Source organism: Pleurodeles waltl, chromosome 5, assembly GCF_031143425.1.
Source record: "Pleurodeles waltl isolate 20211129_DDA chromosome 5, aPleWal1.hap1.20221129, whole genome shotgun sequence".
NCBI classification, from domain to species: domain Eukaryota; kingdom Metazoa; phylum Chordata; class Amphibia; order Caudata; family Salamandridae; genus Pleurodeles; species Pleurodeles waltl.
This window is the reverse complement of record NC_090444.1, coordinates 909604162-909618365: the sequence shown is the minus strand read 5'-3', so window position 1 is coordinate 909618365 and position 14204 is coordinate 909604162. Positions and strand designations below refer to the sequence as shown.

At 43.9% G+C, this 14204-nt stretch overlaps 1 protein-coding gene across 1 annotated transcript in view; it reads right to left on the bottom strand.

Annotated features, from left to right (window-relative positions):
- The window catches only part of ACSS1 (acyl-CoA synthetase short chain family member 1), a 637137-nt gene that overhangs the window by 266897 nt on the left and 356036 nt on the right, over positions 1-14204 (bottom strand). The window contains exon 7 of the mRNA XM_069235038.1: positions 8274-8411. Coding sequence (XP_069091139.1) covers positions 8274-8411 — 138 coding nt within the window. The remainder of the gene's footprint in view (positions 1-8273; positions 8412-14204) is intronic.

Genomic DNA, 14204 nt, shown 5'->3' with positions numbered 1-14204 from the left:
TGTTGGTTCAATTGCGGTTGAGCAGCCACCACTGCAGATTGTGTGCAGTCACCTCAGAAAACCTGGATGGCATCTGACAAGCTGCCCTGGTGCTGGGTCCAGTAAGACTTCACATTCCACTGGGGAGTCAGCATATGCCACCTGGCACAGCCAACAAGTATGATCCAGGAGGCTAACATGCCAAAATGCCTCAAGGCTGCTCTCACTGAGATCTAAGACTGTGGCTCAAACACTGGAATCATAAATTGAAAGTCCTGGACTCATTGCAATTGAGATTAGGTCCTGAACTGTAGCGTGTACAAGACAGCACAGATGAAATTAAGGCTCTTCAAAGGAGTCAGGTGAAACTTGGGCTCATTGTTAGTGAATCCAAATGATGACAGGAAATTCGCTGTAGTCTGAAGGTGGTTTACCACTGACTGCGGTGAGCCACCTTCAACAGCCAGTGTTTGAGGTAGTGGAAAGCTGGTACCCAACCTCCGAATAAGGATGGGGACCACAGCCATCACTTTTGTGAATACCTAAGTAACATTGGTAAGGTTGAAGGGGAGCAGGATGAACTGAAAATGCTCCTGGCATACCTTGAACCAAAGGTAGTTCATGGAGGACTGCTGGACAGGTATATGAAAATATGCCGCCTGCAGGTTTAAGTCTACCATTTATTGCCCATATTCAGAAAAGAGAAAATCTGGGCCTGCGTGAGCCTTTTGAATTTGCCTTTCCTTAGAAAAGTATTTAAAGTTGTAGAATTAGCCAAAGCCCTCCATCCTTCTTCGGAATGAGGAAATAGTGATAGTAGCAACCCTCTCCTATTTCTGAATCTTTGCAAAGCATAACCTGCACCTCTTGCAACATAAGAGACAGGTATTCCCCTGAGTATCGCTCTGATGTGGGGAAAGATTCTGCACAGCAAAATGATGGACAAAGTATAGACATACTGAACAAGTTGAAGGTCCTGTCTGTCAAACATTATGGATTGCCACCCTGGGAGAAAATGCTGGATTCTGCCTACCACTGAGTGGTTGTGTAACACTAATGGCAAGTTAAAACAGCTTGGAGGCTGTTGCTGCAGGAGCAAACCACTGAGAAGACTGGTGCCCTTGATGGCCTGTATGTTGTCTGCCTGATCTTTGTACCCAGCCTCAAAATCAATGGGGTAACTGTAACAGAAGCTGGGGAGACCGGAACTGCCTGTATGCCAGCACCATAGAATAACCTTTGATTTTCCAGAACTAGAGACAAAAGTGTATGAGTCAAGAGGGTGAGCCATGGCTCTACTTTATTTAAAGTGTTCTAAAGCAGAGTCAACGTTTGCACTGAAAAGGTGTGAGTGATAGAAAGGCATGTCCATGAAAGTAGACTATGTACCTCCAGAGAATCCTTCTGAGCAAATCCGTACATGGCTGCGGAGAACCACTCTAGTGCCAGTCACCCTTCCCAGACAAACAGAAATATCAAGCCCAGCGCGAATCACATATTTGGATGCATCTTGACCATCCTAAAAAGTTTGAGCCAGCGATGCCCTAAGGACTTGAGGGACTGCCAGTAAGATCTCGCTGGCCATTTCCCAGAGGGCATGCATATATCTGCCCAATAAACCAACTGCTTTGATACATTGCAATAGAAGCTTTACCAAAGAGCTCATTCGTCTTTAGAATACATCATTCCTCTTAGACTCTCTATCTTGGTGAGTAGTGGGGAAATGAGGTGGGGTCCATCTTGCAGCCTTGACCAGACTTTCAGAGGTACAGTTTTTGAGCTAAAATGTGGGTCGCCAGATGCCAGTCTCTGTTGTCTGACCACTTGCCTATTCTTGGGCAGGAAGAACATGGCCTTGGCCACCTGCCACATAAGTATCAAAGAGGACCTCATTATAGGGGAGCAAGGACTCAGATGTAGCTACCTCAGGCTGTAAGATGTTCCTGAGGGCCTTTGTCTTAACCTCAATGGAAGGTAGTTTTTGGTCCCAGACCTCAGCTGCAGATGAAGCACTTTGTTCCATTGGAGGGCCAAATGGCAAATTCCACCTTGTATCAGGGGGAGGTATCATATCCAATGGCCTCTTGTAAGTGCATAAAAAACATTTGATTGTCATAATCGGGGGTGGGGGGATTGATAAATCATCCTCTTCTCCACCATCATCATCTTTGAGTGGTGGCAAGGTTTGAGCAGAATCTGAGCTGCAAAGACAATGGAGCCTCTGGAGGCGCATTCATTCTAGAAGAAGAATAGGACTGTAATCAGACTCAGTGAATTTGGGGTCTACAATCAGACCCAGCAACGGATCTTCGACCAGTACTAGAATTGATAAGGAAGGGAGCAACACAGGTCATGGCACATGGGTGGAAGTCTGAACCAGAACTGGTACGGAGCACAAGACAGGTCCAAAGTGGTCAGTCAGTGCTGAGGATGAAGTTATTGTTGGTAACTTGACTAACACCCCCTGTAGATTTTTGGTGCCTGAAGATGCACAAGAGGGAGCCTGAAGAGTGACAAATATGTACATCTGGCTTCCTCAAATGCTTTACCTGTAGTGGTGTTGCAATGATCCAAAGATTTTGAGGCACACCAGAACTAACAGGGTAACTGGCTCTGCAGTTGGAGAACCAGAAGGAGACTGACTGGTATCTTGACACCTTTGCGCCTTGTATTTAGATCGAGAGTGGCAGGATAGGGTTTAGTCCTGTTTCGCCTTCTTGCATTTATGTTTTCACTTGGATTTACCAAAGGACTTCGACTGTAAAGTTGACTTCTGGCGCAAATTAAATTGGGAACGGGAACTGGTCTGTGCTTTCAACTTGGAGCATGATCAATAGTTACACGAGGCTCGCAAATTCTTCCTGTGTTCTGCAATGTAAGGATATGCGTCGTGTTCCGGATTGCCTTTGGTTGCAAGTCTTACCCTGAGCCCAAGCCTCAGAGACACACCTAGTATAGGTACATCACCAAGTTCTATTTCTGACAGTTGAGCCATATGTTTTTTAGGCAGGGACATTGTTCCCTTGACGCATAGGATTTGTTTAGAAGACATTGAAAGGCCATCAGAATTGGGAGTGGAGCTCTGGATCCATGTTGGAAAGCGAGGAAAGAAAGGAGTCAACGTGCAGGGGTGGTGCTTATATGTGGCTCCGCTCTGTCATTTCCACAGTTGTAGGGAACCAGTGCAGAGCTGTATGGCTCCACTTATTGACACGTATGAGCATTGCTAAAAAGTTTTCTATCCTAAAGCTGGGGAATCTGCAGTTAAAAGTATCTATCTCAAGCTGTACTTATTTATGGAATGTCATTCATTAAAGACAACTTCATTCATTCTAAACATGACCAACTTCCCTCTGACATTTGGATTCTCACCAGCACTCTTAGAAACCGTCCATTATAATCTTTCAATTCATTGAGTCTTTACACCTGGAAAGGAAATCGTATCCATTCACTGGATAATTCCTAGATACAAGAATGCGATGGGCTTTTCTGCTGTTGATTTAAAAACCCAATGCCTTATCTAGACCAATCAACCAATTATGGACAATAAGTAAATGTTGAATCCAGTCCATTCACTAACACAGATTCTCATCCTACTATCTAAAAGGTTTCATATACGACTTTTTTTCAATAATGTATACTTCATACATTGTATAAGATCTACAAAAGCCATGCAATTGTAGGGCATGCAATAAAATGTTTTAACATATGCCACCAACGTCCAATAGAAGCAACACGTTTGAAATCATGTCACCTGCAAAAGCGAGAAGAAATATAGCACTGCATTTATACAGATTGTTCCTTTAAAATTATCAATGTAGCTCTGGTTTAATACAGAGGTTGTCAATTCATTAAATGGCATTGTTTTATTTCAATGTTAATAATAATAATAATTATTATTATTTTTAATTACTTACTGTTAAAATTATTACAACATACACTAAAAGAACTTATGAACAGTTTTGCTATCTACTCATTAAAATTAAAACATCACATTAAAAAAGTCAAATTTGAATGGTATATAAAACTGTATGTTTTGAAACCGACATAACAATATCCTGATATCATAGCCTAATGTATTTGTAGTCTTGAGAGGCACTGTGTTCTTCTGAACAATACATTTTGCATCCTAAACTTCAGGAATGGGGCTCATTACAAGTGGCCTGGGATTATGCCAGCGATGTCCACCCACCAGTTCTTACAAATACTGTAAGGAACCGTAACTCTGAGGGGGAGGGGTGACATGTACGAGACATGATGATGCCTCGGGACTTCAAGGGGCTAGTTACGACCCCATCAGAATGAAGGCGACACTCACAATGAGGCTTGTGTGTCATGGGCATCGTTAAATACTCGGCAATCCACTGATACACCCTAGAAAATACGTGAAACTATCTAAAAATGTACAATTCCAAATGTGGAAATACAAACCTACATTTATGACTGCAGAAAACCTTACAAATGTGAGCACTTCTGGAACATACAACAGTTGCAGAGTTTCAGGGCTCCTGCAATTCCTAAAAGGTCACGTTTCTGATTTTTTTCAGCTTGGTTTTGTTACTCCTGGTGCCTTTTGGAGCAGTTGTGAAGCCTACTTGAACTTCTGTGCTCCCAGCTCATTTTTTTCATTCTCTCATTGTGGGTCATTGAGGACTAAGATAATCTAATTTTTTACTAGGTAAATAAGACTGATACTTTACCTAAGCATTGGGTATCACCGGCAGGTGAATCTATTTTCATTTAACATAACAGATAGTAAATCTCTACCTTGTTAAACTGCTCAGGAAGATCCTACTTGCAATGGTTTTTCCATTCAGTTGAATTTCACGGTGTCTCAATCATTAAGCTCATTTTATATGAACAATATTCGAATTAAAATGACAATGCATCACTTTAATTTTCGATTTTAAATACATCTAACCAGCTCTTATATCCTAGAGTCATCCTGTCATTTGGTAATTTTGGTTGGTGAAAGAGTCGATGTAAAGGACTGGACACTGAGAAGGTCTGTCTGTAACTCTGCAAGAATCTACAAACAGGAGCCACACTGCCGTCCTACAGTGATCTGTATAGGTGGAATATGGCAAGTGTCTCTTTTAAAGGGTCACATTTTGAAGGAGAAAATCACAAAGGTAGAGAACCCTCCCGGGGCAATCTGTCATCCTTGATTGAAAATAAAAGTAGTGCTGAAAAAAGCAGCAAGGCTCCAAACACTTCCTGAGATCAGAATGCAGGAGCGGCTCGCACGGCTTTGTTGGGATGGTGTGGCACCGGGGAGGTGGGTATGATGGGGATAGAGATAGGGGCGACTGGGGGCAGGGGGCAAATTAATTAACAAAAAAAAACACATACCTGCTTCTTCCTCACCGCAACCACCTTGCCAGTCCTCTCCTGCACTGCAGGCACAGGCTCCCAGCCTGCCCTGCAGCCAATCTTGACGCAGCTCAAAGCAGCATTCTGATTGGCTAGGAGCGCCCAGCCAGGGCGCTCCCAGGTCAACTGGAAGCCTGTACGTGCTCTCTCTCCAACCCAGAAACCGTGTTGCGGGCTGGAGATAGCCTACTGCACAAGTATGTTTGGCCGGTCCGAGGCGGCAGGCCAAACATACATGCATACTGAGGGGGAAGTTCCTGTCATCCCTAATGCCCTGCCCCTTTTACTAAAAAACGATAATACACCTAGTTTATCATCTTTTTGCAGTAAATGTTCTGCAGCTGACGCTGCTGGCATGGGGGGGGGGAGGGGCTGCGCTCCTCCGCCATAGCGGAGGAGCTGCACCTGTAAGAAAGGAGAAAACAGCCAAACAAACAAATGAAAGATCCAGACAGAAATCGATCCAACCTGTCTGAAGGAACAAACAGAGATAAAAACTAAAGCAAGGTCGAAGACTGAGTTGAAACACCAGGGAACGAAATGCATGGCAACACATCTGCTCTTATTAAGCCTTCTTTATATTTACTTCAAACAGGAATTTTCATCGCAGGAATAAACTCTGCACCCTCTTTAATTTGGTTATTCAGATATCCTCTAACAGACTGACCTCTGTCATGGACAGGACATTTTATAAGTTTGAGTTCTGCCCATTTCAGGGTCCTCATGTCATTTGTTTTATTTAGAAGAAGCAGTCCCAGTTTGACATCTTGCATGTGAGCAGGGTTCTTCAGTCCATTGCATCTGGGTCGCAGAAGCGTGGAAGCATGGGAAATATCCAGATGGTGAGGGTCGCAGCACCAGCTTGAGTACACTGCCTGCGTAACACACTGATGGTATTCACATGAGGAACCTCTTCCCCTTCTTAAGCCATGCAGAGCTCTTGGTACTTTTCTTAGCATTATTCCCAGTGCAAAAGTAACGGTCTGGTACATTGGCTCTTTAGTGGGACTGAGGTTTGAGAGTCAAAATATCAGTATTGCTCAGATTATATGTATTGAAAATTAAAGTAAATATGCTACATGCTCTACAGCGATAATCCCCTCACAAATAAAACTATTCTCAGCAGTTAATTGAATGTGCCAGCAGCAGGGCCATAAATATATAAAAAAAATCAAATCCCTACATTTGATCCCCTAAAGACATGTCCAGTCTCTCACCAACCCATGAATTTCGCAAAAGCTTCTAAACCTCGGTCTTCATGGCACTCTCGAATTCTTAGAGATATTAGAACTTTCAGTTGCAAAATACTCCACAAAAAGTGCGAAATGTATCTATAAGCTGCACACCTTTTCCAATATAAATCAGCAAGATCTCATCTAAACTACAAGCCCCTTGATGTGTTCCTCCTCTTGGACCCCTTAGCACGATTGGCAAAGTATGCATCAGAAATACAGAGAATATGAGTCCTTTTTTACTGATTGTACACAATAGAATATCTTCTCCCTCTCTCCTCCTGAAAGAAACTGTGGCGGATGAAAGTAATCCCACAGTAGCTAATATTATAACGCATCTATTGCCGGGTCAAGAAAGGAGAAAATACACAACAGAGCTAAAGCAAAATTTACTTGTGCATTTTGGTTGGTAAAATACAATTAAGGCTTTCTTGCGCACCAACTAGTTTTGTAGTTTGTGGTGTCCCCAACATATCCACTGCTCCGATCCCATCCTGCCTTTGGTACAACCATTTTTTGTAAATATTTTTCTTGTTTTATTAATTAGTAATATCGGCACATATAGTGACAATATTTTACTGTATTTTAACATGGCTATGTGTTTTGTGTTTTTGCTATTTTCACGGTGATCTGGAGTACACTGAATAATTGTGATGTTGTGGAGTGCAAACAGTGAACAGTTTTCCGTGACAATTACTGAGTAAATTACTTTGACATTAGTTGCAACTATTAACGTCGTAACCAGCTCTATGTAACCAGAAAAGAAAAGGATTGCACACAATATCAAAGAAGCATAAAAAATTAAACACGGAAAGAAAAGAATAAACCATGGTAAGAGGCGAGTGCAGCATCCAGTAAGTCCTGACATAAATAAACACGTTTTTCGAGTGGATTTACTACCTCTCCATCCCTGCTGATGTTAATTCTTGGCCCATCAACGACATGAGTCTACTGTGCGACATGGTAGTCATTGGTTGTAATCGGTATAGGCTACCTTTCCCTCTAGGCTCACCGTAAAGGGCAGAGAGCAATGTTCCTATCAAGGCCCTTGAGGCACATCTCACCTGGGACGAAGGTGTTCGCTGGATCGTCAAAGCAATTTGTGCCCATGTTGCAATTTGAAAGGTCGCTGATGAAAGGTCTGGAGTGGGTTCCTTGGGAACATCCACGATTCCAGTCTTCTCATAAACTTACACTTACAGAAAACCCAACCAAAAGGGAGATTTTTTAGAGTTATGAATTCTACCTGAATTTTACTTTATGAAGCTGGTCCAGTCATTGGCTGCACAAGTGAACCCTGTGAAATGGGTACCACACTAATGAGAATTGCACCCTTCTTTGCATTTACAAGAATTGCACCCTTCTTTGCATTTACAACCTCTTTGGGGTTCAGGCCTTATATTTCATCATCAGACTTTGAACAAGAGCGAGGCAACAAAGTGAGAAAGAAGGATGAGAAATATAGGAAAACAGTCACAAAAAAGTGTAAGGAGAGATGAAAAGGGAGAGATAGACAGGGAGCTTAAAGTGGTGGAAGAAAGAGGACTGAACTGTAATAAAACCGGGCAACCTTGGTATTTGGAAACCCCCAACATTAGCAGTCCTAGAGACGGCGTCTATGAAAAACGCTCGCCTCCTCCACTTATATTTAAACAAATAAGGCACTGGCCGTCAAAACGATTTACGTACCGGAGCCCAAGGTTTTAAGGGAAGCTCTGTCGTATTTCGTCACCCAGGTATCGCCGTACTTCAGCAGCAGACGGATGGCGGTTGGAGCACCATAAAACTGATTGATTTTTAACCTCTCTACTGTCTCCCAGTATCGACCTGTAAAATTGAAAGGAGGACCTCATAATTAATAGGTTACTCAGGCTTTCGTTCACAATTGTATACTAACTTAACAATGTCTTGCAACACTTTGAAGTTTAAAATTAATTCTATACAAGTTTCGACATGGAATGTGAACCAGTGCGTTTTGTGTCAATCAGAAATACTCAGTCCTAAGAAAGATGAACTCCTGTCACCTTTATTCTAATAATTATCACGTTCATCACATTTATTACACTTTGGAAACAAACGCTGACTAACCTTTGTGACTTTCCTTTGGAATTCAAAAATAAATTCAATGTTTTAATATTTTAGTTTTCTTAGAGTTAAACCATTTTTTAATAGTAAAATACAATTTTAAGCTCCTCAGTGTTCTCTGCAGCGTGGTGTCCCTTGCACAGACTTTTGACTGCAGAATGCACTCCCTGCGCTAAATCACAGCAACTCCAATACGTCCATGACATCATTTCCATTTCTGATAGGGGAGGCAATAGAAGTCATAAAACCTCATGGGGACCACAACTGTCCAAAATCATAGAAAAAGTAAATGCTGTAATGACTATCAGTATAAATGCTAACTCTCAAATTGTTAGCGACAGCATGCTCTAGTAAGGGTGATCCGTTGAGTTTTTGTGCAGACTTTACATTGCACAAATAGGAGGCTTCCTCAACATCTTCTAAGGTGCACACAGCATTTGCTGCTCTAAATTCCTCATCTATTTCTTAACCCCTTAGCTGCTGGGCCTTTCCCCCCCCCAGTGCTGAGCCCTTTTTTGGCTATTTGGGGTAGTTCGCGCTTAGGGCTTCATAACTTTTTGTCCACATAAGCTAACCACGCCAAATTTGCGTCCTTTTTTTCCAACATCCTAGGGATTCTAATGGTACCCAGAGTTGGTGGTTTCCCCTGGAGGAGACCAAGAAAATAGCCAAAATACAGTGAAAATTTTGTTTTTTCCCAAAAAATGGGAAAAAAGGGCTGCCGAAGAAGGCTTGTGGTTTTTTCCCTGAAAATGCCATCAACCAACGGTTTCTGGTGCTGAAATCACTATCTTCCCACCTTTCAGGAACGGGCAGACTTGAATCAGAAAACCGAATTTTTCAACACAAATTTGGCATTTTACTGGGACATACCCCATTTCTACTATATTTGGTGCTTTCAGCCTCCTTCCAGTTAGTGACAGGAATGGGTGTGAAACCAATGCTGGATCCCGGAATGCTAAACATTTCTGAAAACTAGACAAAATTCTGAATTCAGCAAGGGGTCATTTGTGTAGATCCTACAAGGTTTTCCTACAGAAAATAACAGCTGAAATAAAAAAATATTGAAATTGAGCTGAAAACAACAGCCATTTTTCTTTATGTTTTACTCTGTAACTTTTTCCTGCGATGTCAGATTTCTGAAAGCAATATACCGTTTTGTCTGCTGGACTCTTCTGGTTGCGGGGATATAAAGGGCTTGTAGGTTCATCAAGAACCCTAGGTACCCAGAGCCAATAAATAAGCTGCACCCTGCAGTTGGTTTTCATTCTATACTGGGTATACAGCAATTCATTTGCTGAAATATGAAGAGTGAAAAAGAGGTATCAAGAAAACCTTTGCATTTCCAAAATGGGATCAAGATAAGGTTTTGAGGAGCAGTGGTTATTTGCACATCGCTGAATTCCGAGGTGCCCATACTAGCATGTGAATTGCAGGGCATTTCTCAAATAGACGTCTTTTTTACACACTCTCTTATATTTGGAAGGAAAAAATGTAGAGAAAGATAAGGGGCAATAACACTTGTTTTGCTATTCTGTGTTCCCCCAAGTCTCCCGATAAAAATGATACCTCACTTGTGTGGGTAGGCCTAGTGCCCGCGACAGGAAATGCCCCAAAACACAACATGGACACATCCTATTTTTTTTATAGAAAACACAGCTGTTTTTTCCAAAGTGCCTACCTGTAGATTTTGGCCTCTAGCTCAGCCGGCACATAGGGAAACCTACCAAACCTGTGCATTTCTGAAAACTAGAGACCTAGGGGAATCCAAGGAGGGGTGACTTGCGGGGCTCGGACCAGGTTCTGTTACCCAGAATCTTTTGCAAACCTCAAAAAGTGGCTAAAAAAACAAGTTTTCCTCACATTTCGGTGACAGAAAGTTCTGGAATCTGAGAGGAGCCACAAATTTCCTTCCACCCGGCGTTCCCCCAAGTCTCCCGATAAAAATGATACCTCACTTGTGTGGGTAGGCCTAGCGCCCGCGACAGGAAACGCCCCAAAGCGCAACGTGGACACATCAACATTTTTGGAAGAAAACAGAGGTGTTTTTTGAGAAGTGCCTACCTGTAGATTTTGGCCTCTAGCTCAGCCGGCACCTAGGGAAACCTACCAAACCTGTGCATTTCTGAAAACTAGAGACCTAGGGCAATCCAAAGAGGGGTGACTCGCGGGGCTCGGACCAGGTTCTGTTACCCAGAATCCTTTGCAAACCTCAAAAAGTGGCTAAAAAAACAAGTTTTCCTCAGATTTCGGTGACAGAAAGTTCTGGAATCTGAGAGGAGCCACAAATTTCCTTCCACCCGGCGTTCCCCCAAGTCTCCCGATAAAAATGATACCTCACTTGTGTGGGTAGGCCTAGCGCCCGCGACAGGAAACGCCCCAAAGCGCAACGTGGACACATCAAAATTTTTGGAAGAAAACAGAGGTGTTTTTTGAGAAGTGCCTACCTGTAGATTTTGGCCTCTAGCTCAGCCGGCACCTAGGGAAACCTACCAAACCTGTGCATTTCTGAAAACTAGAGACCTAGGGCAATCCAAGGAGGGGTGACTCGCGGGGCTCGGACCAGGTTCTGTTACCCAGAATCCTTTGCAAACCTCAAAAAGTGGCTAAAAAAACAAGTTTTCCTCAGATTTCGGTGACAGAAAGTTCTGGAATCTGAGAGGAGCCACAAATTTCCTTCCACCCGGCGTTCCCCCAAGTCTCCCGATAAAAATGATACCTCACTTGTGTGGGTAGGCCTAGCGCCCGCGACAGGAAACGCCCCAAAGCGCAACGTGGACACATCAAAATTTTTGGAAGAAAACAGAGGTGTTTTTTGAGAAGTGCCTACCTGTAGATTTTGGCCTCTAGCTCAGCCGGCACCTAGGGAAACCTACCAAACCTGTGCATTTCTGAAAACTAGAGACCTAGGGCAATCCAAGGAGGGGTGACTCGCGGGGCTCAGACCAGGTTCTGTTACCCACAATCCTTTGCAAACCTCAAAAAGTGGCTAAAAAAACAAGTTTTCCTCACATTTCGGTGACAGAAAGTTCTGGAATCTGAGAGGAGCCACAAATTTTCTTCCACCCGGCGTTCCCCCAAGTCTCCCGATAAAAATGATACCTCACTTGTGTGGGTAGGCCTAGCGCCCGCGACAGGAAACGCCCCAAAGCGCAACGTGGACACATCCAAATTTTTGGAAGAAAACAGAGGTGTTTTTTGAGAAGTGCCTACCTGTAGATTTTGGCCTCTAGCTCAGCCGGCACATAGGGAAACCTACCAAACCTGTGCATTTCTGAAAACTAGAGACCTAGGGGAATCCAAGGAGGGGTGACTTGCGGGGCTCGGACCAGGTTCTGTTACCCAGAATCCTTTGCAAACCTCAAAAAGTGGCCAAAAAAACAAGTTTTCCTCACATTTCGGTGACAGAAAGTTCTGGAATCTGAGAGGAGCCACAAATTTCCTTCCACCCGGCATTCCCCTAAGTCTCCCGATAAAAATGATACCTCACTTGTGTGGGTAGGCCTAGCGCCCGCGACAGGAAATGCCCCAAAACAGAACGTGGACACATCACATTTTTTCATAGAAAACAGTGCTTACCTGTGGATTTTGGCCTCTAGCTCAGCCGGCACCTGGGGAAACCTAGCAAACCAGCACATTTTTGTAAACTAGAAACCCAGGGGAATCCAAGATGAGGTGACTTGTGGGGCTCGGACCAGGTTCTGTTACCCAGAATCCTTTGCAAACCTCAAAATGTGGCTAAAATACCACGTTTTCCACACATTTCGGTGACAGAAAGTTCTGGAATCTGAGGGGAGCCACAAATTTCCTTCCACCCAGCGTTCCCCCAAGTCTCCCGATAAATATGATACCTCACTTGTGTGGTTAGGCCTGGTGCCTGCGACAGGAATAGATCACACAACGGTCAATGTTGGTCCTTACGTGAGGCAGCTGTTGACCCTGGGGTGATCCATTCCTGACACAGGCACTAGGTGTAGGCACTCAAGTGGGGTAGTGTTTTTATCAGGACAGGTGAGGAGTCACTGGGTGGTAGGAATGTTGTGGATCCCAGCATATTCCTGTAGTTTGTGTGACAGAAATGCGAGAAAAATAGAGTTTTTTCTCAACATTTCAGCTTTGCAGGGTATTCTGGGTAAGAAAACTTTGGGGAATGCACACAAGTCACACCTCTGTGGACTCCCCCGAATGTCTAGTTTCCAGAAATGTTTGGGTTTAGTGTGTTTCTCTATATGGCCGCCGAATCCAGGACCAAAAACACAGGTGCCTGCCTTACAAAACCAGTTTGTTTTGCCATAGACAATTTTGATGTCTCCACAATATGATTTGGGTGGTGGAATTTGGGGTTGAACTAAATTGGTGAGCTCCCAAGAGAGCACTCTCTCTCTGCTTGCCGCCGCATTCACCTGCTCTCTGGGTTGGCCTAACCCACTATTACCCAGTTGCACGAACAGCTTGCGAAGGGACAGCAGGACTGTCCTCATCACCTCCCTCATAATGTACTGGAAGAGGAGTTTTCGAATGGGACTCCTCTGACTGAAAAATCACTCCCAGAGTCTGCGCCATTGTCCTATCCCTCAGATGCTGTCTCAGTATCTGATGTCTCAGTCTCTGATCCTATGTCAGAGCGGTCCTCTATAACCCGAGTGCAGGCAGCAGTCATCCATCAAGATGCCATCTCTGCTATTGGCTAAACTGTTGCTCTAAAACACTAGCCTACGTAGACAGTCACAAAATCGATGGTGTGTGTGAGATACGTGCAACAGTAGAGGCCACCTTACCTGCGCTTCTTCCCTCAATCAGCACGTACTTTCAAGACACTCAAAAAACACCTTGTCACATACCATTCGTCACAGTCTTTAGCACCTCCTGCGCCCAGTCCAACAATCATTATTGGTGCTCCCACTCCCTCCTCCTCGGATTCCCTCATTACCACCCAGCAAAAGTGCCCTTCATCTCTCCATAGACTTTACTAATGTACTCAGCTATTTACATAAAATACAGATGTGCTCTTTGCAGTAGGCATATAAACCTTCTGCGCTTCTTTATGGCACTAAAACTGCCACTAGACAAGTCGGACCCTTTTCCCCCCAGGGAAACCACACACATATTGACAAAAGTGATGTATATATGACAGCCAACCACCTGAAACTCAACTCAAGCAAAACCGAAATAATCCTCTTTGGCCCTCACCAAAAAAACCTGGGACCCCCCATGGTGGCCCACCACGCTAGGCCCTGCACCCACCCCCGCCAACTACGCACGCAACCTCAGCATCATCCTAGACTCCTCCCTCTCTATGACCCAACAAATCAACGCTCTTACCTCCTCATGCTTCAACAAACTCCGTATACTGAAAAACATTAAAATGGATCCCCACAGAGACCAGAAAAACTGTCACTCACGCACTCATCAGCAGCAGGCTTGATTACAGAAACGCCCTCTACGCCGGCACCACTCTAAAACTCAAGTGCAAACTACACGCATCCAGAACTCAGCAGCACGACTCATCCTCGACCTCCACCGACACGAACACAT